Source organism: Schistocerca americana, chromosome 2 (genome assembly GCF_021461395.2).
Source record: "Schistocerca americana isolate TAMUIC-IGC-003095 chromosome 2, iqSchAmer2.1, whole genome shotgun sequence".
Taxonomy (NCBI): Eukaryota; Metazoa; Arthropoda; class Insecta; order Orthoptera; family Acrididae; genus Schistocerca; species Schistocerca americana.
This window is the reverse complement of record NC_060120.1, coordinates 601,987,593-602,014,788: the sequence shown is the minus strand read 5'-3', so window position 1 is coordinate 602,014,788 and position 27,196 is coordinate 601,987,593. Positions and strand designations below refer to the sequence as shown.

General features: G+C 38.3%; 1 protein-coding gene across 1 annotated transcript in view; it reads right to left on the bottom strand.

Annotated features, from left to right (window-relative positions):
- The window catches only part of LOC124592912 (developmentally-regulated GTP-binding protein 2), a 116,586-nt gene extending 89,860 nt beyond the window's left edge, over positions 1-26,726 (bottom strand). The window contains exons 1-3 of the mRNA XM_047131880.1: positions 26,564-26,726; positions 15,411-15,568; positions 14,520-14,690 (exon numbers count right to left, since the gene is read on the bottom strand). Of these exons, the coding sequence (XP_046987836.1) occupies positions 14,520-14,690; positions 15,411-15,568; positions 26,564-26,627 (393 nt within the window). The 5' untranslated portion in view covers positions 26,628-26,726. The remainder of the gene's footprint in view (positions 1-14,519; positions 14,691-15,410; positions 15,569-26,563) is intronic.
- Positions 26,727-27,196: the final 470 nt, after the last annotated feature.

Here is a 27,196-nt window from a genome sequence, read left to right as displayed (position 1 = left end):
TGCTGCTGTATCAATGAAAGTACAAATAAAATGAGTCTTACACTTCACTGTCCAATGCAGTTCACTTCTCGCATATTTCTCTGTAATACCCATTTTCTCTCTTACGGTGTTTAGGTGTCGAATGCTATGGAAAATTAAACACTGATGGCAATGCATTTGACTTTTCTTCTGATACCTAAGGCCTTCAGTTGAAAGAGTAAGGTGAATAGTTCTTATAAGTACTGCTTAGTGAGGTTACTTGCCTTAAAATTCTTTCCTTTCATGGCAAGAGTTCAAATATTCCTTTGCACTGCATCAGTATGAAACCTGGTCATCAATACTGAGATTATGTAAAAAGAAGTTCTGAAGTTTACAACAACATGAACAGAAAAAAGTAACACCTTGAAATTAATATTCCTCAAATTTCGGCGTGAATGTTTACGAGAAATATATCATTGCTTTCGTAATATTTGTACACAAGCAACTCCTCACAAACAGGAGCAGAATGCATCTGTTCAGTAACGACATCAAAGACTGAGACTATATTTCATTGAATCAATCTCAAAAATTGTGTTTGCAGCAATTTTGCACCTTTAAATCAACCCCATTTGTGTGATGAAATGTTACTTTCTTCCAGGCAGTTTTTGGTGCAGCTGAACATTGCACAAAACTTCTCCACCATCATAAAATATTGAAAATACAACAATAAAGAGAAAAATAATGCTTCAATGTGCTGCCTGCACTCAAAGTTCATCTGTAGCTGTTCAAAATGTTGGTTTCAGTATAATGACATCATGTACAGCATATGTAATTCCCCTAAGTATGTCCTGATGCTTCCCTGCTTCATTATTACCTTTTTGAAGCATTACATAAATTATCTCTTTGTATAAGCAGAATACATGTGGTCAACAGTAAATCAGCACCTTCTATCAATTAATGTGAATTTTTATATAGGTCCACTTATACTATTTCTTTTAGAATACAATGACCCAATGCTGGCTGAAAACAATTACTGCCTTTATTTACTTTCTTGTATAAAATTACTTTATAAAAATTTAATATAATGCACACAAAAGATTTTAGCGTGCTATAATGATGAAATACTTTCGGTAGTAATTACAGTAGTCTAGGAGTAAACTCCGACATCATTCATTAATAATGGACTAGGTAATACAGATTTTATCTTGCTCACTTCTTTTTCTTATACATTCATCCTGCATCAGCACAGGGTCGGCACTGTTATGATTTGATTTGGCCTGGTGAATTAAAGGGTGGCCAAATACCCTTTCTGTCACCGCCACATTAAATCACCCTCTCACATGAAATACATGTATCCCAACAGTCTGCATGTAGTGTTATGCATGTGAAACTGAGTGAAAGTCTTCTAAATGTTTGCATATTGTGTAACTGAGGTGACACTTGGGTATCAGCCCAGTATTCACTAGTGGGGTGTGGGGAAACTGCCTAAAAACCACATTCAGGCTGGCCGGCACACCAAACCTTGTCACTAATCTGCTGGATGGATTTGATCCAGGGCCAGTGCACCTTCTCATCTTGGAGATGACACTTTAACATGCATTGCTAAACTCAGGGGGGGGGGGGGGGGGGGGGAGGAGGTTGTCATGCAGCTTTTATCTTACTATTCCTCAGTAACTAAAATTTTCTTTCAGTCTCACTATGCTAACATTATGCAAGCTAATACTTCTGTAATAAATGTTATTTTTATCTTTGTCGACAACATAGCAACAATCCTAAAATACAGTAACACTCTAGTCAGGTATCATCTTATTTCAAGATTCTTTTAATCTTGTTACTATGTTTGATCAATTATATTTCCTAAATCCCTATACCGACCAATTTTTTTCATATCCAACTGGATTTGCTACTTTTTTCTCTCAGTATCAAAATTAGATAAAAGCCAGTAATTTACCTTGCATAAAAAGTTCTTGGTTTACTTGCCGCGTCAAATTTGGATAAAATCCTGAGCTTTCGATGACTACCTCCGTCATTTTTGTCAGGGGTAAAACTGATGGGACGAAGATGATGGGAGGTAGTCATCGAAAGCTCGGGATTTTATCCAAATTTGATGTGGCAAGTAAAACCGTGAACTTTTTATGTAAGGACTCCGTCACGAAAGACTTCGTAGTCCTAGTAATTTACCTGACCTGGATAAGGAAAGTCTTTTTTTCTCCTTTTGTTTAGGCCTTTGATTGTGTGTGCTCTTTTTGAGAAGTAGTGGCTTTCCCCTATTTCAGTTTGTTAGCTCCAGGCTATAAAATCTGATAACACTGACCAAAAAAGGGAAGTCATTTCTTTTTCTGAAAGAGCAAATATATATTTACAAAGAGGCTATCAAGAAAATTACTTTCTGGATGAAAATGCACTCTGAACATGGCTTGACAATATCATTAACTACAAATCAGTAGGTTTCTACAAGTGTGGACTCTGTAAACTGCATGAGCTTTGTAGACTGTTTATAATAATGTGAGACAAGTGTTGTTTTTATGGTTATTTCTCCCTGATGTTTACTGCTGTGATCAATAAACTAATGGAGAAGGCTATAAAAAGTCTAATTTAATAAAACAAAGTATTTGTAACACCAGGACACCAAAATCATTATAAATTAATAAGACATTATGTACTTTAGATTTCAAAACAGTCGTGTTTATACACTGCAATGTCAAGCTCCACTAGTTTGGAAATATGGCAATTGGAGTGTATACATAAAGAAACTGAGTTAAAAAACATTGCATTTAAAAGAAGTACCATAATATTTGTAACTTCGAACTATGAGGTACTGTAAGTAACAAGAAGACTTATGATGAGGAAGTTCTATTACATTTTCCCATAACAATTTTTGATCTGGTTGCCTGTAGCTCTGTCACAAAAGAGGTAATATGCTGTTCTCCCTCTAGATTTGAACTGAGACCTAATGCAGTCTTTGCATTACATCATGGACACATTATCTCACAACCAGCAAATAACTGCAGCATTTACCTCTCTCTCATTGCTAATACAGATAATTCACAATGTTAAAGAAAAAATTAATTGCAGTTTCTACATGGAACCACCTTTCCGGAATCAAAACCTTAAATTTATAACTTGATGTCACTCCTTAACTGAAAATCATTCAGATTATTTTCTATGGAAATAACAGAAAATATTAAGTGAATTTAGCACGGTAATCCTGTGGCATCAAGCAAGTAAACTGACAATCACAGAGTTGCCAGACATATTCTGCATTGAAACTTCCTGGCAGATTAAAACTGTGTGCCAGACCGAAACTCGAACTCAGGACCTTTGCCTTTCGCGGGCAAGTGCTCTACCACCTGGTCCCGAGTTCAATTCTCGACCTGGCACACAGTTTTAATCTGCCAGGAAGTTTCATATCAGCACACACTCCGCTGCAGACCGAAAATCTCATTCTGGATATATTCTGCATTGTTTCCAAGTCTAGGTCATACCAGCAGCTAGAACAACACATTTTCACAGCCAAAGTGTATATTACATGGGCCCAGAAATGAGAAGTGCAACTTACATCTAAATAATGCTACAGCCGAAGGCCAAAATACCAAATGCAAAAAAACAAGACATTGGGGTGGAGCATAGTTACAAATAATAGTCATATGAGGTGTGATTGGAAAGTTTTAAGAATGGATCCACTATAGCTTACTGGCTGGGCGGGCAGGTACACAGAGGGTGGGGAGTGAGTCATTGCCTTGTCCTTGAACGCCTTCTGACAGGAGACTGTGTTTCCTTTATTCAGTTTCTGTGGCAGCTAGTTGAATGTGGGTCTGTTAGGGCTTGTTGCCGGATTCTGTCTGCATGAAAATGGACGAAACGGAGCAACGAGTTTGTGTGAAATTTTGTTTTAAAACGAAGAAATCAGCTTTTGAGACTTACGGACTATTAAAAACAACTTTTGGAGATAACTGTATGAGCCAGTCAAATGTTTTTGTCCGGTTCAACGGATTTAAAAAGGGCCGCAAATCATTTGAAGATGAACCACGGTCCGGCCGAATGAAAATGCTGTGAAAGTTCGCGACTTAGTGCGCTCTGATCGTAGACTTACAATTAGGGAGATGGCTGATGAACTTAATTTAAGTTTCTATGGAGTTCAATCGATTTTAACTGAAGATCTGAACATGCGTCAAGTGTCGGCAAAATTAATCCCAAAAGTGTTGTCAAGTGACCAGAGACAACACCGACTTGAAGTATGCCAAGAACTGATTAATCGGACTAAAAATACCCCAGATTTGTTAAATAGGGTAATTACAGGTGACGAATCTTGGGTATATGGATATAATCCTGAAACCAAAGTGCAGTCTTCGCAATGGAAGACTCCAATTTCACCACGAGTGTAAAAAGCATGGCAAAATCAATCGAAGGTGAAGTTAATGTTGGTGATTTTTTTTCGATTCTACTGGTATTGTGATTCATGAATTTACCTCTGGAGGACAGACAATTAACCAGGAATACTACAAATGTATTCTTGAGAGTTTGCGTGAAAAGGTGCGGAAGAAAAGGCCTGCATTGTGGAATGACAGGAGTTGCGTGCTACACCATGGCAATGCTCCGGCTCATTGTGCTTTCTCCATTGTTGAATTTTTGACCAAATTCAAAATTCCTGTGCTTCCACAACCGCCATATTCCCCGGATTTGGCCCCTGCAGACTTCTACCTGCTTCCTAAACTGAAATTTTCACTGAAAGGGAAGCGATTTGACTCGATTGAAAGCATCCAGGCAAATGCGGAGAGCATCCTTAGCAAACTTCAGGAAAAAATTTTGCAGGAATGTTTCCGAAAGTGGAAACACCGTTGGAGTCTGTGTGTTCAGTCAGAAAGGGACTATTTTGAAGGAGATGCATCACAGTAGCATGTAAGTACAACCATTGTACAATTACAAGCCCATTCTTAAAACTTTCCAATCACACCTCGTATATACAGACTACAAACTAAAAATCATAAATTGATAACTGTCACAATTATTTTTATTTTTCTGTCTTAAGCATACTCTAGACTGGAAAGATTGTTCACCAAATGCAATTCACTGTTCTGGAACATCTTACGTGGTCATACTGTGAACATTATGAGTAAGTGACATATCATTTGATCATTCTACACTTGACAGAGACTTGACCTGGTGTGCAAGATATGAGATAGATAAAATATCCTTCAGATTTAAGAAGAATGTAATAACTCCAGTTCAAAAGAAGGTAGTGTCCTTACGTATGAATATTACCGAACATCAGCTTAATGATTCATGCTTGATAAATTCTGACAAATTATTTTTTGGGAGAATGGAAAAACTGGTAGAAGTCGACCTCAGGGAAGATAAGTTTGCATTTTTGAAAAAGAGAAATCTGTTAACATCAATATAAATTTAAGTGTTAGGAAATCTTTCCTGTGAGTATTTGTCCAGAATGTAGCCTTGTGCAGAAATGCAACATGGCCAACATGCAGTTCAGACAAGAAAAGAATAAGAACTATTGAAATATGGTGCTACCTTAGAATGCCAAAGATTGGATGGGAAGATCGAGTAACTAACGAAGAGTTACTGAATCGAATTGGGAGGGAGGGAGGGAGGGAGGGGGGGGGGGGGATGTAATTTCTGGCACAAACTGACAAGAGGAGAGGATCACTTGATAGGACACATCCTTAGGCATGAAGGAACCATCAATTTGGTACTGGACAGAAGTGCGAAGGGAGAAGGGGGAAGAATTTTAGAGGGAGACCAAGGGGTGAATACAGTAACAAGGTTTAAATGGTTGTAGGTTGCAGCTCACAGATGAAGAGGCTTGCACAGGGTATGGTAGTGTGAAGACCTGCATCAAACCAGACTCAGCCTAAAGAACAGGGCAACAATATAAAGAGGTTTTCTTAAAGATGCTATCGTTGGCACTAAGCCAAAACAGAAGAATACAAACAAAAAGCCAAAAACACAGCATTGATTCAGAAATGTGAACATCTGTGTATAAATTCCATAAGCTGCAAATAAAAATATTAAGTTTCTAATGAGGAAAGTGAAATGTGCAAAGAAACAATGTACAATGACTGAAAAAATGTCCTGAAAAGACTTTAAGAAATGATGTCAGAGAATGTAAACAGCAACACAATATACTGACAGTGAAGTCTTTATTATGTCTTTCTTAAGCAAAATTGTTGTTCAGTCCATAATAATCACTCACCAGCGACACTTAATTTCTTCCTGTAATGATTACGAAACAGTTGCTGCTGATACTTTCAATTTCCAGCACACTTACAACCAACAGAAACCAAGTAGCAATAAGAGGTGCGCCTAGCTGTGCATACATTGCATTTTCAATGCAATGCCTCTCAGCCGGCACAATTTACTCCTAGTTTATAGCATGATGGTTTCTTGGCTCTAGGCTATCACAACATTTACATGAGAATTATTGAGTAATTGTTAGAATAGACCTCAGGTGCCTGTTAGAAAATAATATAGCACTAACTGTACTGAAAGGCTCAACAAAATCAAGTCAATCTGGCTTGGAGTGGAATTTACACACAGTGCCCCCTCAGTAATATCAGGGGATACAAAAAGAATGGTGCAGATGGTCAGTTTGTGCTGAAATGCCTGAAGACTATTCAAATGTTAGTGATCCATTATGCCAGGTAACTACAATTTTTAATAGTTGTGCTCTAGCAACAATATTGCATAGAAATACTCCACGAGTGAAATGCTGACATTCAAGCAAAAATTCTCTTGCTTCGAATAGGAGCACGCAGTCTCCTGAATCTTGCCTCTTTAATACAAATGTCACATAAGGGTTAAATGATCGCACTTTATTGAATTTGGCAATTATATGGGCCATAACTGATTAAAGTGTCTAACTGGTCTACATTAAAATCCTGATGGATTCCTGAATGTGGAAAGTCACTCATGTGAGAATGATCCTTCTTGAAACAAGAAAATCACTTTCTGATGTGATTTCTTCAGTGGGACTTGCTGTTCACATGGAACAAATGTTTTGAATTTCCTCTGTTGCTTTCATCTATCTATTAAATCCCTGGTAAACAATGTCACTAATGTTAGTCCTATACCACTTGAGACTCATTAAATAAGATGATTATATTCTTAAGCGTGTGAGCTGCTCTCTTGTGTGTGTGTGTGTGTGTGTGTGTGTGTGTGTGTGTGTGTGTGTGTGTGTGTGTGTGACCATCTATTGTTGACGAGGCCTTAATGGCCGAAAGCTTTATTTATTTGACAGTCTTCTTGGTGTACCTATCTGTGACTCAGCATCTCTGCTATATGGTGGGTGGCAACTTTCCTTCTTATAATACTGTTATATTCTTAAGATTCAGACATGCAAAATCTAGTAGGTAAATACTTTTAAGAAAAATACTACAACTTCAAATGAACCTGACATAGCAACAAACATGCCAAAATAACAAACAAATGTTTTGAAGTTTTACACCAACCAATTTTCCTATGTCAGTTTTAATTATGATGATATTACTACAAGGCGCTCATTCACTTGGTTACCCTTTTATTGTTATTTTGGTTTCTTTCTGTCACAAATGTATTGCCAATCGAAATGTTCATTAGACCCTTTACTATTTTACTGATGAAGTAGCAGCAGCGACAATATTTAAATCATTTGAATGTTTTATACTTTTCGTTCTTTTGCTTTTAATAAAATAAATGGAAATTTTCCTTAAGGATGGCACATTTAGCCATTACTCTCAGCGTCCTCTCCCCCCCCCCCCCCCCCATTCTCCTTTCATGTTAACAGCAGCTAGAATCTGACATGCATTGCACACTTTCATTGTTTTCATTTCCACACCGATTTTTGAAACCACTTTTCTAGTCACTGCAAATGCCTTGCATACTACCCTTTCTTAATTTCAAAACTATATGTTATTAGTACCTGACAAAATCGCTCTGAGGATGATCACACTTGGTGATCACATTTTGGGGGTACTGTCTGTGGCAACTTTCTTAACTAACCTTTTTTAGGTCTACAATGATAAAAAGACTGTTACCTCCTCATAATGTTTAAAGTGCAATCACTAAAGATGTTCCAAAATAATGAATCATGTCCTGTGAATGAACTTTTCAGCTTACAAAAGTAACTGTGGCACTTACAGATTAATGATGTTTAGTTTGCAGTCGGTCCATTTAAATATTATTGATAACTACGTTCTACCCCTAAGCCTTGTTACAGTAATGGGAATAAAACTCACTGGCTTATACACTTGGTATTCAGGCCCACGGCGGCCGTGTCTTTGAGAAGCAAGTTGTACTCCTCACTTTTGAGCTTGCTCATGAAACACATCAGTTGTGGAAACATGTTCTTCTTGTCGCTACTATAACCCAAATATAGAAACAACACAGAATATGTTTGGCAATTCTGTGATCATCAAGTTATTTCCTGGTTGGAACAAGATTAACCTGCTATATTCACATGATATTTTCTTGTCATTTCCACTGAATAATCTGAATGATTTTTACTTAAGGTGTGGCGTCCAGTTATCAGGTTATGGTTTAAACCCCAGGAAAGTAGTTCCACACAGAAACTACAACTAAGTTTGCCTTTTATGTTGTGAATTGTCTGACAATGAGGGACAGGTAAATGCCACAGTTGTTTGCTAGCTGTGAGGTTACATGTCTGCACTGCAAAGCAAAGGGTGATTTGTTCTTGGTTACAATCCTGACACAAGCAAGCTTTTTACCTCTTCTGTGACAGAGCTATATGTAGCCACATCAAAAATCTGTACAAAAAAACCTTAATAAAACCCAAATCTTCTCCTTGTATGGACCTGGAGCTATCTTACTGAACAAAAATTCTGAGAGCAAATGCCAATCAATTACTTTTGCCCTGAAGACATTACAGGTGGGCGAACTTAATTACTTAAAAATTTGGGTGGCAATAGTAATAAGTTATAAGCACAAGAAATTAGTTTAGCAACACTTGCAGAACAAAAATTTGAGAAATGAAACTAGTAAAATATAGGAAATTTACATTTCACAAGACTGTTGCTCTACCAACATTATCATACAATACTCAGCAAGGCAAACTGGTAACCCAAGCATAGGGGGAACTAACTTGGTCACGAGGCAATGTACAATCCTGATCCAACTGAAAGTAGGCCATTTTGCTACTCAGAGTGGCAGCGCAAAAATATCTTCTTGGAAAATATCTTCGTGGGACACCAAGGCAATCTGCTCTTAATTTCAGTAATTCTACTGATAATGAGAAGCAGACAGGTGGGACAGTGATAGTAAAGAAAGTGACAGAAGATGCAATCAAATGTTTACACGCAAAAATTAAGTCATTCATGCTGAGTGGAGCAGGATTTAAGCATCTGCCTCAATGCAGAACAGCTAAAATGTACACAATAAATGTATAATTGATGATATAAATAAACGTGTCATTAGTCAGCAATTTCTGAGATATTATGAACAATACAAGGAAATACCATATTTGCTAAAACTTCATAGTTTTTGTCACAGAAAACTAGACTTCCAAGCTAGTAAAGGAACCCAGAAAAACATTTCCATCCATGGGATTTGATTTTAGAAGGAGCCAGAATGGTCAAATTGTCATATGCTGACAAAGGAACAAAAAAAGGGATAATATATTAGATTTTTTTAATGAAAAATAAAGCATCATAATTAAAGTAGCCAGTAGTTTATTTAGATGAACCATGGACTCGCACACACTACACTATGGATACATGTTGCAAAGTAACAATCTGTGATGAACACTGCAAACAACAATGCCTGCAACATTTCATCGTTGTGAGCATAGTTTTGCTTCGTGTTCACTTCTGCTCTATAACACGAAAACATTGTGCAACCATGTAAACATCAACATACAAAAATCAGAAGTATGCAGGATATGGAAAGCTGAAGTTTGGCATTAATTTGGGTGCACCAACTTACCCCTCTTCATTCTACTGACAAAACTTTGCAATTAAATGGTTCTCTTCTCATTGCCATCATACTATCTAGGCCTAAATCCTAGAGAACTGGTCTGATGACGCAGCTTCGTGCAAGTCTTTTGACATTTTGCTACTACAGCATCTTGCAAGACTTTTATACCCAAGCATCTTTTATGTTGATAGCCCAAGGTTGAGTGTCCCTCCTTCCAGACCTTTCGAACAGAGAAAAATTGAGGCAGCCTCTGGGAATCGAACCTGGGAGCTCAGCACTACTAGCCAAGAATGTTCATCACCAAACCACATAGCCAGTTTGCTTTTGGTGCTGTGACATAAGCTTTTACTGCTGTGACATTTGAAAACTTCAAAGCCATGTATCATGACAAACAAGTTTGTGAAGACTACCAGGGGAAGACATAATTTGACAGACAAAGAAACTGAAAGTACAATTTGAACATGGAATCAGCATTACATCCGCAATTGAAACAGTAAATTACAAATCAACAGACAAGAAAATTGTAACAGGCATTGAACAGCCTAAAATGAGCAATGAAGAGGAAAAAGAAGAGGCCCAAAGTAAGAACCAACACATTAGTGCAAACAGACTTTGCAAATGCAGCTGGTGTTCCAGATGGCTATAGCTACTGTGTTGCCAGCTCTAGCCAAAATTTTTGCAGTGATAATAGCCTCTAATTCGTTTCCTCATATTTCGAGAATTTCTGTAAACTCAATGATAAGCAACACCTGACCATTGCATTGTTCCAAACAGTGCTGACAAGTTTCCTCATAACATATAAATCCATCCTCTTAGTGATTGCAGCCATGCAGTGTTACTGCTTGGATGCAGGCATCTCATTACCCAGCAAGGGGAACTGGTTAGCTGGAAACGGGTGACAGCACCGTCATGTTTACCCCAGAGAAGCAGGGAGGAGAGGTAGCAACACTACACTGCTCTTAGAAGTTGAATTTTGTCACATGCTATGCATCTGTACATCCCACACAGTGAACTGCCTATTAATAACAAGGGCAGAAAAAGGGTGTAAACCATATTTCACCTTGTCTACTCATAAAGCTACACTGGCAGTATCCTACCTTCCCTTGTGAAGTTACGACTGTCCGCAGCTGTGTCTGTTGTTTGTCATCTGTTCTATTAGTCACAACTGATAACATTGACAATTTTTATTATATTTTCATTTTCCTTGTGTGCTAAAGTATCTCTCTCCTCCAGAATCATCAAACAAATTTTTGGTTTGATACATGGTCTTTCTATTCTTCTAATGCTGGGGTGCTCAACCTCTATAGGCTCAAGATCTAGTACATGCAATTTAGTCCATTTAGAGATCTACCAATTTTAAAAAAATCATAAAACATTTAAGCCTAAAAAACATAGCCAAAATTAACCATTTTAAATACACAAACTACATAAAAGGTAATTTTCTATCGATCAAAAGTTGCAGGTCTAATAAGGTATTACAGTTACGAAAAAAATTAAAATATACACCATCATAAATGTTGAAAAAGTTTAGTGAGCTGCTTGGTTTTGCATATTACTGGCAAGATTATTATAATCTGGTAAGTAATTTGTCAGAGCCAATCTTACACAGTCTAAAACATGAGGATCAGTCAATTTATTTCTACATTTATAATTCACTGTGTGCATCACTGAATACATTGCCTCACACAGACAAGTTGATTCCACTTTTACAATGTTAAGGAAGATTTTTACACTAATTAATTTCCAAAAGTTATCTTCACTGTATTCTCATTGTAAGAAAGTGTCATTTTGAAATCAAATTATTTCCTCTTGATGTTCAGTCTCACTATAAGAAGAGTACTCACTTTATATGAAATATCTCCCAGTTTTTGGAAAGGTTTAGCTATGACTGGTTGTACAGATTCTGTAGTATTGAGATATGAAAATTGGTTTTCAAACTCTGTTTCACTGCTGTCACATTGGCTGTATACTTCTTTGCAGCTACTTAAACCAATAATGTTTGTTGATGCGACAGTTCTGACAGTATTTGAGGAAAGTGTTCCACATTTAATTACAGTTTGTGAGCAACAGTTGTCTCACCATGCAGGAGGAAAGACTGTTGGATGGCACAAACATTATAAGCAATGAAATACAGATGGAGACAAAAGTGGAGACAGTGTTGTCAGGTTTAGCTTCTACAAATACTGTGCAAAACACTCATTGTCAAAAACTTGTCTTTTACAAAGAAAGCTCATTTAAAAAGATTTCAGACAGAGGTTTTGAAAGATCAACTTATAGCACCACAGCAGTCAACTGGTTGATTGCAATTTATGGTTTGAGTAACCCTGTTCTAATGTCACAGCAGCAAATGCAAACTAACAGCACAATTAGTTAGCGTTTTCGGCTACTAATGCTAAGATCCTGAGTAGAGTCCACGTGACCATCTCAAAATTTTCTTTAGTGAATGGAGGAGGACTCTTCAGCCTTGTGATGCCACTTGAAAAACTGCTTGAATGTAAAAGTAGTGTAATTGACATGCAAGTTGCCAAAGCAACAGTATGTAGAAAGGCTTGCACCAGGCTAGATGACAAGATGTGCACGTTGTTCAGGTTGGGGCATGGCACTGCTGTGGTGGTGGAATTGGCAATTCCTAAATCAAGAGAAGGTGCTGCTTACTCACCTGGATGTGGGTTGTACAGGTTATGGGGACTGGAACTCCTCGGCGAGCCATTAATGAAGCATCCCTACTCACATAGTCCTTCCTTCACTTTAATGTAGAGAGAGGATTGCAGGAGACAGGAAGCTATTACCCCTTTATGATGGCAGTGGTAGCTGGTGAGCTAGGAGCTGAGATGAGATGAGGACTGTCGGCTCTGAAAACGGCTCGTTTTAGCAGGGGTGGTGTTGACATCAGTGAAACTCCTACAGTGTATGCCAGGCACAGCTCCTGGTGGCCTGACTAAATGGTGGTCGCTGCATATCTCAGTGGGATAGACAGTGATAATCAGTAACATCCAGCATTGCTAAAGTCAAAGGCACATGCCTACACTGAGTGGTGACCAGCAATAGTAAAGGCTCTCGGGAACCAGTGAACAGCAACAGCGGGACCAGGCAGCCCATAGCCAATACTCAAACATGCAACCCACCAGGGATATATTCGCCAACAGGACATAGTCACCTGGCAGGTGACCTAGCATTGTGAATGCGCTAAGTAATCTGCATAGAGACCCTTATACTTGAAAGATTTCAAATAAGTTCAATAGGATTTAGGTCTAGACAGTTTGGTCACAGTAGCAAGGGAACCTTTCCTTGCAAGGTTGATGTTCCTTAAAGTCAAAAGTTTGGCTACCCATGTCCCCTGTATTTTTAATTTGCTCTGCATGAAACTCCAAAGCTTTCCTGTTATAGACAAAGAAGAGATGAGAACACAAAATGAAGCTCTGCATTCACAGCAATTATGCATAAGCCAACATTGTGGATGAATGAGTCTGCAGCATCATTAGGAGAAAGCCTGGTTGTGGCCAATACTGTCGCCTCACACTAGTTAATGGGGTGGCGGGGGGAAGTGGAGGATTTGATATCCTCCAATGGGCAAAGTCTCTAGTCCACATAGCAAAATGTAGTGGATGGCACAGCAGGCCACTATCAGTTCACTGTTTGTAAAGCTTACACATCATATACATCTTATTAAATCAATCCTGCAATGTTTCTTGATTTCCCTTTGTTTACAAATAGTCTACATTATTGGGAAAAGATAGATTGCTACTCACTGTACAGATGAACCGCTGAGTTGCAGAGAGGCGCAACAAGAAAACTGTTATATATTGTACCTTTCGGCCAAAGCCTTCTTCAGCAAAGAAAACACATACACATTCACACAAGCAAGCACACACGACCACTACCACCGGCAGCTATGGTCTGAGCTACTGGTGCTAACAGTGATGTGTGCGTGAGATGTGCTTGCTTGTGTGAATGCTCTCTCATTCTAAAGCTCACTATCAACATAGCTTCAATTTTTAGTTGTATGTTCGTAACATTTGTTCGATCTTAACTGAACTGATTAAGAGATCGACAAGTGCACAGCTTTTATCCTAAGCCACTTGTGTTGTATCCTGCGGGTTACTAAGTTGCCAACCATAAATTTTCAAGTATAATTTGCAGCATCAGAATATTTTTCTACAATTTTGTGGTCCACGATGATGCTGAGTACTTCAGTGTGGTTAGAAACATACACCTGTAGACTAGACTCATAATTTGTGTGCAAAATTTTAATTTCTACAAGAAGCTATCATTTTAATTTCTTGCTTTAAAGTTTTCACTTTTGTAATGTACAGCCATTTCGTAAATCTAATTGAAATACATTGTAATGAAGGGTACACTTATTACACTTTATCAAAATTTATCATCAAAACATGGCTTGTTTTACACTGAACACAGAAATGTGTGTATAAATGAAACCAGCACTTTGAAAATTAAAAAAATGAAAATAAAAATTTATATAGTTTTATGAAACTGAAATAAACTATCACAGGTGCATCAGCATCCAGCAAAAACTGGTAAAAATTATAGCTGCATCAAAATCAATCAATCTGTTTAATATTAAAAGAAAAGAAGTAAAAATATGTAAGATACAGAGAAGAAAAGAAAATTTTTATTCTCACCTGCCGTCCTCTTCCTTTGCCTTGCGAAGCTCCTTCTATGATACCTGGCAAATCCAGGAGTTGGATGTTTGCACCTTTGTATTCAATAACTCCAGGTATACAAGTAAGAGTTGTGAATTCATACGAAGCAGTTTCACTCTGTGTAGTTGTTAGTGTGCTGAGAAGAGTAGACTGAAAGTTTACAAACAAGGCGAGAATGTAATGGATGGCAAAAGACAAATTTAGGAATATTATTGTTAAGTATTAATATGCTCAACCTTACATGCTAATGTCACATAAACAGCTATTTCTTCTGAGTAATAAAAATGTAGCACCCATACATCTTTTTAAAACTGATTTCTTTGAACTGAGGTAAATGGCTTTTACAAATGATTATCATATTTACATGCTGATATAATTTAAAAATGAGGAAGTGATACGCTATGTAGAAATAACATATGAAGGTCATGAGATTAATCACTGAAAATGAAGGTTATCAGTATTCATTTGTAGAATTTGATTTAAACTTTCTTCGTAATACTTGTGAAAACTAAAAAACTGGATGCTGTGTTTCAAGCCAGTTTACAGAGCATTCAACATAGTAACTGATTTTTATATATGAGTATATGCTATTTCTATACGAGTATAGACGTAAAAAAAAATTACTTAAATGTCAAATCTGAATTTGAAAAACATTCTATAAGGCTAATATGAAATTGTTCTTGAAACTAAGACTGAATTAAATGTGACATCTGTTTTAGGATATTTAATCACCAGTTTGCTGAAACCATTAGTATTTATATGTAAAGAATTCCTACCTTTACAGCAATACTGTGTTTTTGAAAACTACATATGGCTGTAGCCAAGAAAATGCGCATTGTATTATTTACTTGGAAGTAAAAATTTACTTACCTTTCCAACTGAAGGGAATCCTATCAAGGCAACACGAGCATCGCCCGATTTTAATACATCGAAACCTTCACCTTTCTCTGATTTTTTTGGTGGTTCAAGAAGTTGTGACCTGTATTTAGCTAGTTTCGCTTTCAGCAAACCAAGATGATATTCAGTTGCTGTGTGGAATGAATGTGTTGATTGATCAAATTCTTTGCAATAAGAATATTAATCTAAAGAAAGCTAACTCAAGACAGTTATAACTCCAAAAAGAATACACGCAGGTTTATTTATTTTAGTGAATGTGTGTACTATAATATATACAGTGATAAACTTGCTTTAGGTATGGAATATGTCAAGATTACTGTTGCAAATATCTAGTTGTTCATCACATATAAAACACTTAAGTTATCAATGAAGATACTAATGTACTAGAAACACAAAAATAAGTGATTGCCACATTTGCATTGAATAAGGGATGATATGTCCAGTTTTGTCACATTAAGGTAACAAGTATCATTTATACATAGACCCCACATGACAATAACATTATAGACATGACATGTAAATTGAAAATTGAGAAACTGATATCTGTTGAAGAAAAGTACATACATAGTTCCATAGTCTGTTAAATATGTGACTATAGCCACCACATATACACACATCAATTCCAATCTCTACGACCAACTACAAATGAAATATCCCATGTCAACGTTCATTGTCAATAACTTAAGTTAACGGCCTCCAAGTTTTTTGTGGCTAAATCTATGCATAAAACTTTCTCAGAGCTCAAATTGCGCCATCAACCCCAACAATTAGTAAAAAAAGGAATGATGAAGGCACGAGTACCTTCAAAAGCTAGCAATTCAACTCAAACAATATGTGGTGTAAACATTGAGAAAATTGTATGCATAAAACTGAGCTTTATTTCTGCCACTTCAAATGTGGACAGTGTCTCACAAGCAAATTTTTATTTGAAGAATGTAAACAGTGATCTCTTTCCAACATTTTAATGTAGTAAACTCAATGAAGGTCGATAAGTATGAGAGTTTATATGGAGTTGATAAACATTCCACCAACAGCACAGCTACAGTTAGAGTTTCCAAAAGTGACAAGGCCTGGAGGAAGAACAAGATGAAGTATTCAAAATTGTCTAGCCTATCATGTACTTTTTCTTTTACTAGCTGAGAGACTCCATGACAATTCAACACTGCACCCAACCCAACTTGCACCGATTTCTTTCAGATTTGATGTACCCAATAAACCACACAAGAGATGGAAAACTAGAACAATGCAGAGATATACAAAATTTGTGAAGAAAGTTACTCTGCGAAGTTTGGAAATTGTGTGAACTTTACTTGCACATGTCTCAACGTAAATGACTACAATTCTGCTGGTAATCCAGATACAGCAATGAAATTTGTATAAATGAAATGCTAAAGAGTGGAGCTTTACACTGATTTGCAACACGGAGGGATCCTACGAGTTTTCACATTCGAGGACACTGACCTCAATCTTCAACCTTGAATATCTCAAAAAACCCCAAGGCATTATGACCAAAAATTTATTTTGTCTATATCACTATACTAACAAGCTGTGGTAAGCAGCTATGTATCTGGGGTTTCTCCAGGACAATGGACAATAGTAGTTACCATTATTCTGACACATTGGCGAAAATTTCCTGCTGTGGGCAGCCAATCAGAAAGCCTTTTATTTCAACCAATCATCAGTAGCTTGTTTCATGGATGCGGCTTGTTTTTCTCAGACTGCAGTGGAAATGTGCTATGAAGTAATATTCAGTAACAGTTTGTGACAAATAGCTTTCAAGTCAAAATTGTACTGTTGCAATCTTGGTCTTGGAATAGCACCAAAGAATTTGAAGTATGTTTAGGAGTGGATGGTAAAAGTGTCCTAACATACTGCTAGATAGAAAATTTGCAGCAAATGTGAAAAGCAAATATCATGAAGCCCGCCAATTCCTGTCAGATGTTGCCTCAGCTCTGCTAGGTACTTCCAGTGAAGATGTTAAGTGAAGATGAAATGACATCAGATCTGGCAGTGGATTCTTTAAGTACCAGCCTTCAGTTTTTAGGTGAATCTCCTGTAAAACAAATAATAAAAAATAAAAATAAAATAAAAAAAGGCTCCAGTGCAAGAAAAAATACCCACAGCAGAAATTTGAAATGGTTGCTTCAGTGTTGGAATATACTAATGTGGCATAACTGGAAAAAGAAGTGTGTGGAAAAAATGGAGGAGGAGAACTCAGCTAAGCTGAAAGATAAGTTTCACTATACAAAATGTATGTGTGACAAAATATAAATTTTGACAGTACTTCCAAAGAGGTGGAGTAGAAGGAAAACCATGAAAGAATTTTCCACTTCAGGTCACATAGTACAAGGAGCAAAGCAGTTAGCATACCATGGTATATTAGTGACACCAAATCCAAAACCAGGCAAGACGTTGTGAAAAAAAAAACAGTTCAACGTGTGTTATCCATGTGATGCCAGGGAGAAAAGACTGTGTGTCGGTGAAATAAAATGTAATTAGTGTGCATATGCAGAAGCATCTAGGGTTGCGCAGTCTTAAGGAATTGTATGCATATTTCAAAGACACATACCAAGATGAGCGACTGGATTCTCAAAATTTTGTGAGTTGCTGCCAAAGCACTGTGTTCTTGCGTATGTCAGTGGGATCTATGCTGTTTTTGTGTGTCACACATAACTGTAACTTAATGGTTGAAGGGTGTAAATTTAAAGAACTAACACAATGTGAAGAACACATGTTACCATTGCAAAAGCACTGTGTTGCATTTGTTATAAGTATGTTCCTTAGGTGCACGTCCCTACTGTATAAGTCTGACCCAAGACTAATTGATTACCTGTTGAACTGTTCAGTATGAACTGCACTGATGAAATTATGAGTACATACAAGTGTTGATTAACCACAGGCAGGGTACTTCTAGAGACTATAACAAAATCTACGGAGGAGTTCAGTGATTTTACAATAGCTCCTACAACACTCATATATCACCCAGCAGCAGTCATAGATCTTTATAGTCACTAATGACGAACTCAAAGTAAATGAATATCGCATTCCTCATGATTTTGTAGATGATTTTGTAGACAACTGCCCTTTCACCAGTCAGGATGAAGTACTGGAATTTCCCTCGAATAATATACAGGTTACAATTCACCAGTTTGTAGCTTATTATAGACACATGAATACTACTGAAATACACCAGGTGTCTTGTGAAAATAACTGTCTTCAGCATGATACAGTATGTGTGTATTCTTTCCAGCACAATTTCAGCAACTTCTTAAAAAGTCACTTTCAATTCCAAAGCACATTTACCACTTTATGGATGGATGTGCTGCCCAATAAAAAAACAGAAAGAATTTCATGAATCTGCCCTACTATCAGGAAGATTTTCAAGTGCATTATTTTGCTACAGCACACTGCAAAGGACCTAATAATGTGGTTGCAGAGACTGTAAAGAAATTAGCCACACTTGCCACTTTCAAGCGACCACAAGAAAACCAATCACAACAGGTGTTTCAGTGGTGCAAAAAAAAAAAAAAAAAAAAAAAATCCTTCATCTGTCTTCAACTATACATTGGTTTCCCATTATGATTAAGATATGCCCAAGATAAAGTAACATTTCAGGAGTACAAGTAAAATTCTAGGTACCCACAGGCTTGTATAGTACCAACTAACCAGAGGCTGTAAAAACAAGGAGGTATGCAGCTTCTTTAGTGAGCAGTGATGAGTCAGTGACTGCTATGTAGAAGGAAATGCTGTTCATAGACATATGTAGATATGTGCCTGTGGGTATGACAGTTATTGGTGGGTTGCATATGTCTTACAAACTTATGAAGAGACTGAGTAGAGGTCAGCTTCTTGCACCTACATGAACCATCACCATTGTTTGTGTTTCCTGCCTTTCCATACACTTGTGTAATCAGAAGATGGAACATTTTCACAAGATTGGATCCAGTGACACCTACTGGAAGCACATACGCTCTCCCTGCATCAGATCTGGTGAACATTAACGATTTAATCAGAGACTTGTGAAACAAGATGTAACCACTTTTTATTGACTCTACACTGTAAATGGTCCAAACACCCCTACAATAATATAAACCATATTCTCTCGAATAATATGCAGGTTTCAATTCACCAGTTTGTAGCTTATTATAGAGACATTACTTACGAATTTTATTTTTTAATAATTTGTGTTTCATATTAATATGCTACCTTTTACTTTTTGATAATGTACTAATGATGACAAAATTAATTTTTGGGTTAGTGGCATACTAGAGCAACACAAAAAAAAATTTATATGCATATTACTAGGCCCTTTGCTGCCTATAAAAATGAATGTGCTGTGTTTTGATATATTCAAGGTCAATGACCCTGAATATGAAAATTCTTGAAAATCTGCTATGTTGCATATTGATGTAAAGCTCTACTCATTAGTGTTCAATGGTACAAGGTTCATTACTGCTTCATTACTGCATCTGATTTGAACCAGAATTACAGTCATTTATGTTGAAGTAGATGCACGTAAATTTAACACAATTTCTAAACTTTGCAGGCCTGTAACTTCCTTCATAATTGTCATATACTTGTGAAAATTGGTAGTTTTCAATCTCTTATCTCAATCATTGCATGCACTAAGTTTGAAAGAAATCTAAGACAGTCAGGTTCAAAATATTACTTTTTCGCATTGAACTGACGTGGAAAGAACCAGCAATAGTTACATGAATTTCTTGTCAAGCCACAAAGCGACCAAGGACTTTTGACACTTCCCATCACTAATGTTAGCTACAGGGAGCGTAGCAAATCTGGTATTTCCATCACTGTCAGTGCCCATGAAGTTGCAGAGTGGCAAGCTAACACCAAAACATTTCCATAATACGGACCAAGACACAAAGTATTATGATTTTTGAGATCAAATATTTGCTGAGATTATGTACTAGTTATTGCCTCACCACACTCTTCATGTTTCAGAGAATCTCGGAGTACCCATGGTGGTGTGTGTTGGATGCGAAGTCAGTAACTCAAACTGGGAAAATGTATTTTGAAACTAATGAGCTAAGGAAAAATGAACATTATGTTTGAAACATACTAAGCTAAGCTACTTAGTATCTTGCAAAATTAAGTCTAGTTACAGAATGTGGGACATTAAGATACAGCTGCTTCTACTCTAGCCCATAGAAAATCCGCAATTTACAGTGTGCAGATCCTGGGGTCTGAGTGACCTGTCCCTTCTATCCCTCTCTGTTCCCTGATGAAGGAACAAATAGTTTTGATAGCTATGAATAAACTTTTCCTACTTTTTACAGCATAAATAAATATATAACGACAAGGAAAGACAGGAGTTGAGGGAGTCGCAGTACTGCTGTCTGTTGGTGATGCACACATTGTCTGCCATAGTAAATCCATTCATCTACATTTGGTTGTTTATTAGTGACTGCAATGTTTGCAGCCAAAGTAAGGGAGTAATCAATGAATCTATAGTTTGAACTTTATTCTTGGAGAGAGGGTTTTTTTTTTTTTATCACAATAACAAGCCATAGAATTTTACAATACAGTTGCTGTGTCCCCTGGCTACTGCCTGCACAATACAGCCCCCCTACATACAGTTGCGTACTGCAAGTTGCTGAAGCTACAGTCCAGTAACGACATTTCCTCTGGAGATCAAACGAAAACAGCCTCACAAGTACACAAACATCCTGGACAATTTACAACTGAAGCTCCTGCAGCTGTGTGGTTCCAGCCTCACTGCCAGAGTGTAAGCATCACTGGAAACAGCACTGCCATTGTGGCAATAACTCACTTCTGCATCCCACCTGCCCCTGGAGTGCCAAGCCAGTATTCTTCTACCAGGCGGGTAGTTAGGTCACCAACTGACCATTCAGCAACAAGTGCACACTCCGGGATTCCACTGGCCACAACTGGAGGCCTGTGCTTAGCAGCCCATCAAATGAAGCCTACACCCAAGCTCTCACCTCACTGAACCTCGCCTCAATATTCCTCGAGCTAATCTCTCTGCATGCTAGCTTCAATTCGTTCTCGAGCAGCCACTGCCCACCACCAACCACAGCCCGGCCTTGTTTATAGAAGAACATTCCTTGCAATCCAAGTCACTGACTTTCAGCCAGAACAAAGTTGTGTGGACTGATGTCCCAAGGAAACCACGTAATTATTTTCCATTTACTAGACTTAAAAAACTACAATTATTCCTGGATACCTTGGCAACTAAATCCTAGTACGTTATTTCCCCTCAGTCATAAACACTGCAATGGTCAGTAATGGAGTTGACCCTGAACATAAATAATCCATAGCTGCCACAAGTTTCCCCAAGTGAAATTCCCTGATATTTCCCCGATTTCCAGACAATTTTTAGCATTTTTCCCTAGCAAATTTTGAAATCTCAAGGGTAAGTAAAGACACAAGTTGACAAAAAAATGTAAGGACTTCTGTATTCCTCAACATGTGAGCAAAAATCTTAAGTACCAACATCAACATCTTTTGTAATGAATTGCTTTTAGATGAAGAAATCAAACCAAATAGTATATATGTTTCATTAAGACCACTGATGTTATTTTATTTCAATAAAGTGAAACACATTTGCTGACAAGAATAAACATTTTGTTGGAGTCGCAAGACAGATTTAAAATACCTTCACTCCTTTCAGAAATAACCTCAGAAAAAAGTAGGCCTCTTGAAAAAAATTGATAAGCTGGGGAGGAGTTGTGTAAACCAACACTATAGATGACTGCCAATGAAATGTTGGTTCTACAATGTTCGCTATTGTTGTTTATTACCCACTGTGTTATGTCTATTATTCTATAGGTATTGTGTAATTTTTCTTTCAAGAAATACATGAATGCACAGCATACAAACTGCCAGTGACTGCCACAATTTTCTTCTTCTTATCGTCCATATTTTCTACTATATAAACTACTTTTGAAGTGCCAAAATGTATTAGAATAAATAAAGTGTCTATAAAACACTGCACTGTACAATGTACTTGCGGCAAAACAGTTGCAATTCCTGAAATCTATTACCCATGGCCTCTGGCCTGCCAAGGAGCAGCACAGTACTGGGTCCATGGATACAACATGAAAATCTGCCGCATTGTGCCACACACAGACAGACTCAGTCTGTGGGCAGATTGGTGAGACTAGATCCAAAAGGCAGGAGCCACACATTAGTGGGAAACTATGGCTTCAGATCGGAAGTCCCAATATGTTAGAGATACCCACGGAATGACCTGCAGTTTTGGCCCGTCACGGAGGTTCACAGGTGTGGCCAGCTATTCACATGTCACAGACACCATGTTAATGAAATGAGACTGCAGTGATCACCCACACAACAGATAACTTGCACAAACATTCTGAGAATCAATACTAATGAGGATAGGTAGCAACTCACCGTAAAGACGATCGCTGAGCCACAGAGGGGCACACAAAGAAGACAATCACACTCTAACAACTAAATTTTTGGCCATAACCTTTGTCAGAAAACGAGAGCACACACACATTCACACAATAGCTCAGACACAACACAGGCACACATGACCGTTGTCTCTGGCTGCTGCATTGACAAGCTCTGAGAATCAGATCCAACCAAACAAGTCCTCACACCTCCCTGCCTCTCATTGGCATCTGCTAGGCTAGCAGCAAGGAGGGGTGGCAGCACTGACTGCAAGCTGAGGGGAGGGGTGGGAAGACAAGATGCATTAAGAATAAGAGAGTAGGGAGGCGACGTACGAACTCAGCTGCGCCCAGCCAGCAACGAAGCACGACATCTCAGTAAACAATTAATTTCATGCTACTGAGACAGAAACGAGATTTTTCCAGTGTTTTTTTCAAATTTCCCCAATATTTCCATGACTTCCAGAGCTTGTGGCACCCTGATAAATGTAATATATTGTGCAAAAGAGGAAAAGATCCCAGGCTCAATGGAAAAATCTTAAATAGAAATTCATCTCCAAAACAAGTAGCTTACACACAATTGTTTGACAGGTGCTTGTGGATAGCTCATCAGCCAGAGATTGTTACCAACGAGAGAGGGAGAGGGGGTGAGGGGGAGAGGGAGAGAAAGATGTGGAGAAGATCCTGTGAAGAATGGTGCATAGGCACTGGGTATCACAGAGGAGCTTGCTATTGAAATTTAGAGTACATTCTTGGAAGAATCAAGCAACATAGTACTCCAACAAAGATGACGAGAAAAGATGACAAGAAAAATCAGAGAAATTAGAGCTAATATGGGAATACATCAACAATCTCCCCAGATGACACTGATGAACGGAACAGGGATGGGAAGAAAAAGAAAGTGGACCCAGAGTCATCCGCCACACACTGGAATGTGGTTTGCAGAGTATAGATGAAGATGTTTAAACTCTTGATTATAGCCAGTCCACTGAACTACACTACTGTCCATTAAAATTGCTACACCACGAAAATGACGTGCTACAGACGTGAAATTTAACCAACAGGAAGGAGATGCTGTGATATGCAAATGATTCGCTTTTCACAGCATTCACACAAGGGTGGCGCCAGCGGCAACACCTACAACGTGCTGACATGAGGAAAGTTTCCAACCGATTTCTCATACACAAACAGCAGTTGACCGGCGTTGGCTGGTGAAATGTTGTTATGATGACTCATGTAATGCAGGAGAAATGTGTACCATCACATTTCGTGCTTTGATAAAAGTCAGATTGTAGGCTATCACGATTATGGTTTATCATATCGCGACATTGCTGCTCGCGTTGGTCGAGATCCAATGGCTGTTGGTAGGTTCGCGTTGGTCGAGATCCAATGACTGTTGGTAGGTTCAGGAGGGTAATACAGAACGCCGTGCTGGATCCCAACGGCCTCGTATCACTAGCAGTCGAGATGATAGGCATCTTATCTGCATGGCTGTAACGGATCGTGCAGCAACGTCTCGATCCCTGAGTCAACAGATGGGGACGTTTGCAAGACAACAACCATCTGCACGAACAGTTCGACAACGTTTGCAGCAGCATGGACTATCAGCTCTGAGACTATGGCTGCATTTACCCTTGACACTGCATCACAGACAGGAGTGCCTGCGATGGTGTACTCAACAACGAACCTGGGTGCACGAATGGCAAAACGTCATTTTATCGGATGAATTCAGGTTCTGTTTACAGCATCATGATGGTCAATCTGTCTTTGGTGACATCATGGTGAACACACATTAGAAACGTGTATTTGTCAACGCCATACTGGCATATCACCTGGTGTGATGGTATGGGGTGCCACTGGTTACACGTCTCGGTACCTCTTGTTCCCATTGACGGCACTTTGAACAGTGGATGTTACATTTCAGATGTGTTACAACCCATGGCTGTACCCTTCATTCGATCCCTGCAATTACATTTCAGCATGATAATGCACGACTGCATGTTGCAGGCCCTGTACGGGCCTTTCCGGTTACAGAAAATGTTCGACTGCTGCCCTGGCCAACACATTCTCCAGATCTCTCATCAATTGAAAACGACTGGTCAATGGTGGCCGAGCAACTGGCTCGTCACAATATGCCAGTAACTACTCTTGATGAACTGTGGTATTGTGTTGAAGCTCCATGGGCAGCTGTACCTGTACACGCCATCCAAGTTCTGTTTGACTCAATGTCCAGGCACATCAAGGTGGTTGTTCTAGGTACTGATTTCTCACGATCTATGCACCCAAACTGCGTGAAAATGTAATCACATGTCAGTTCTAGTATAATATATTTGCCCAATGAATACCCGTTTATCTTCTGCATTTCTTCTTGGTGTAGCAATTTTAATGGTCAGTAGTGTAGATATCACCCTCTCTTCCTAGAATGAAGTATTTCAATACCCAGAGGGATTCATTTCCAGTCTTTGCCTCTGTTTAATTCTACCTACTTTTTTTATGAGAAACAAGGACTCAAAGTACAACAGGTATATGTTTAAGAAAGAGTTTACTATTGCATCTACACTGCCCCATATGTCTCTTCCCTGCAGTCTTCCTGTAATTCCTCTCTAGACACTGATCAGGATAAAAGCTACGATTCTGTGAGATAATAACTTTAATTATCTGAAACTAACTAGCCATCAATCTTAGTTAACATTTGATCATTGATTCTGCATCTGCATCACAGAGGGTAATTTGGCCCAGAAACAAACTGTCAATGGTTCTTGCACTGTCCTCTTAATTCCAAGTCACACATCACCAGGTCAAGGAGCACTCCATCAGTACTATCCGACAGAAAGTCAACTTCAAAGTCACCACAAACAATGATACTCTGTCTGCACACCATTAATCAAATTGTCTGTAGCTACTTTAAGCAGCATAATGCGTTTCCTGCTGGTGGCCTATGAACTGTCAGTACCAGCACCGGTAACCTGTGTATTTCTTGATTCACTATTGTAGCATTGGATTTATTTGGAGGCGGAGACCAGACAGTGAGGTCATTAGTCCCATTGGATCAGGGAAGGAAGTCGGTTTTGCCATTTCAAAGGAACCATCCACACATTTGCCTGAAGGAAACCACGGAAAACCTAAATCAGGTTGGCCGGACGTGGGATTGAACAGTCATCTTCTCAAACGCGATTCCAGTGTGCTAACCGCTCTGGTGCATTTCCCGGTTTCACTATTGTGCCACAGCATTTAAAGTCTGAAAGCCTTTTTTACCCACTAAGGGGTGAAAAAGTAGCACGTAAATTAAGTCACAAACATCATTCACTGTCCAGGTGTATACAGTAACACGAAGTTCAGCGTACGATACCTGATGATAAGATCATACAATATCATATGTTCTAATAGACACCTACGGATGAAAAGTAATTAACAGTACTGAAAATGTAAGCAATCAAACCTTTATTCTGAACAAACGTGACTTTTAATTTGGTAACACCAGAAAGTAACATAAGAATGATACAAATTTAGAACGAAACTGAGAAATTAATTCCAGCACAATTTTTCGAATATGACAATTCGGTACCGGTAATGTAAGGTCTTAGTGATCTTATTATACCTGTAGAAGCAAAATATAAAATTGAAAACTGACTTCCACCGCGAAATATTTGTAGCTGACGTTGATCGCATTAGAGGAAATCTATTTAATATCCAAATGACAATAACCAAACCATACCATAACCAAAAAATTACCTTTGTTTTTTTGGGTTCTGGCGATCTCTTTCTCAATTTCCGATATCTTTTCCAAAATACCCATGTTGTATACCCGTGTCACTAACCACACTAGTTTATTTACTTTACCACCACACCATCTACATCGCAATGTGTACCTTCCAAAGATATGACTTCTGAAGTTTGTTTTTATTCTTCAAATATACATAGATTTTATTTCGCAGGTACGAGGTGTTTCGGCGGATCTGTTTTTTTTTTTTTAGTTTCGGCGGATTTGTTTTTTTTTAATTAATTAATTTATTTATTTATTTATGGATGATGACCGGCGGGGGGGGGGGGGGGGGGGATTCTAGACAAGTGTTTACATTAAGTACACAGCGAAGTCGAGGTCTGAAATCCAGTCAGAAGCTTTTGCAGAGACACCGCACAGATCTTCTATTGTCCCTTAGAAAGTTCTGACGTAATATTCAAATGTTACAGTAGTTTGTTGCTCTTCGTCGCAGTTACGCTGAGGAAAGGGCTTCCATTCTCATTGGTGCAGCAGTGCTCCACCTCTGCCCCAGCCAGATCTGATCCGATTCAGTCTGCACCAGCGTTGTTGTGACAGATGAAAACCTACCGGTAACTTCCAGGGAGTTTAAATTAGTTGGTAAA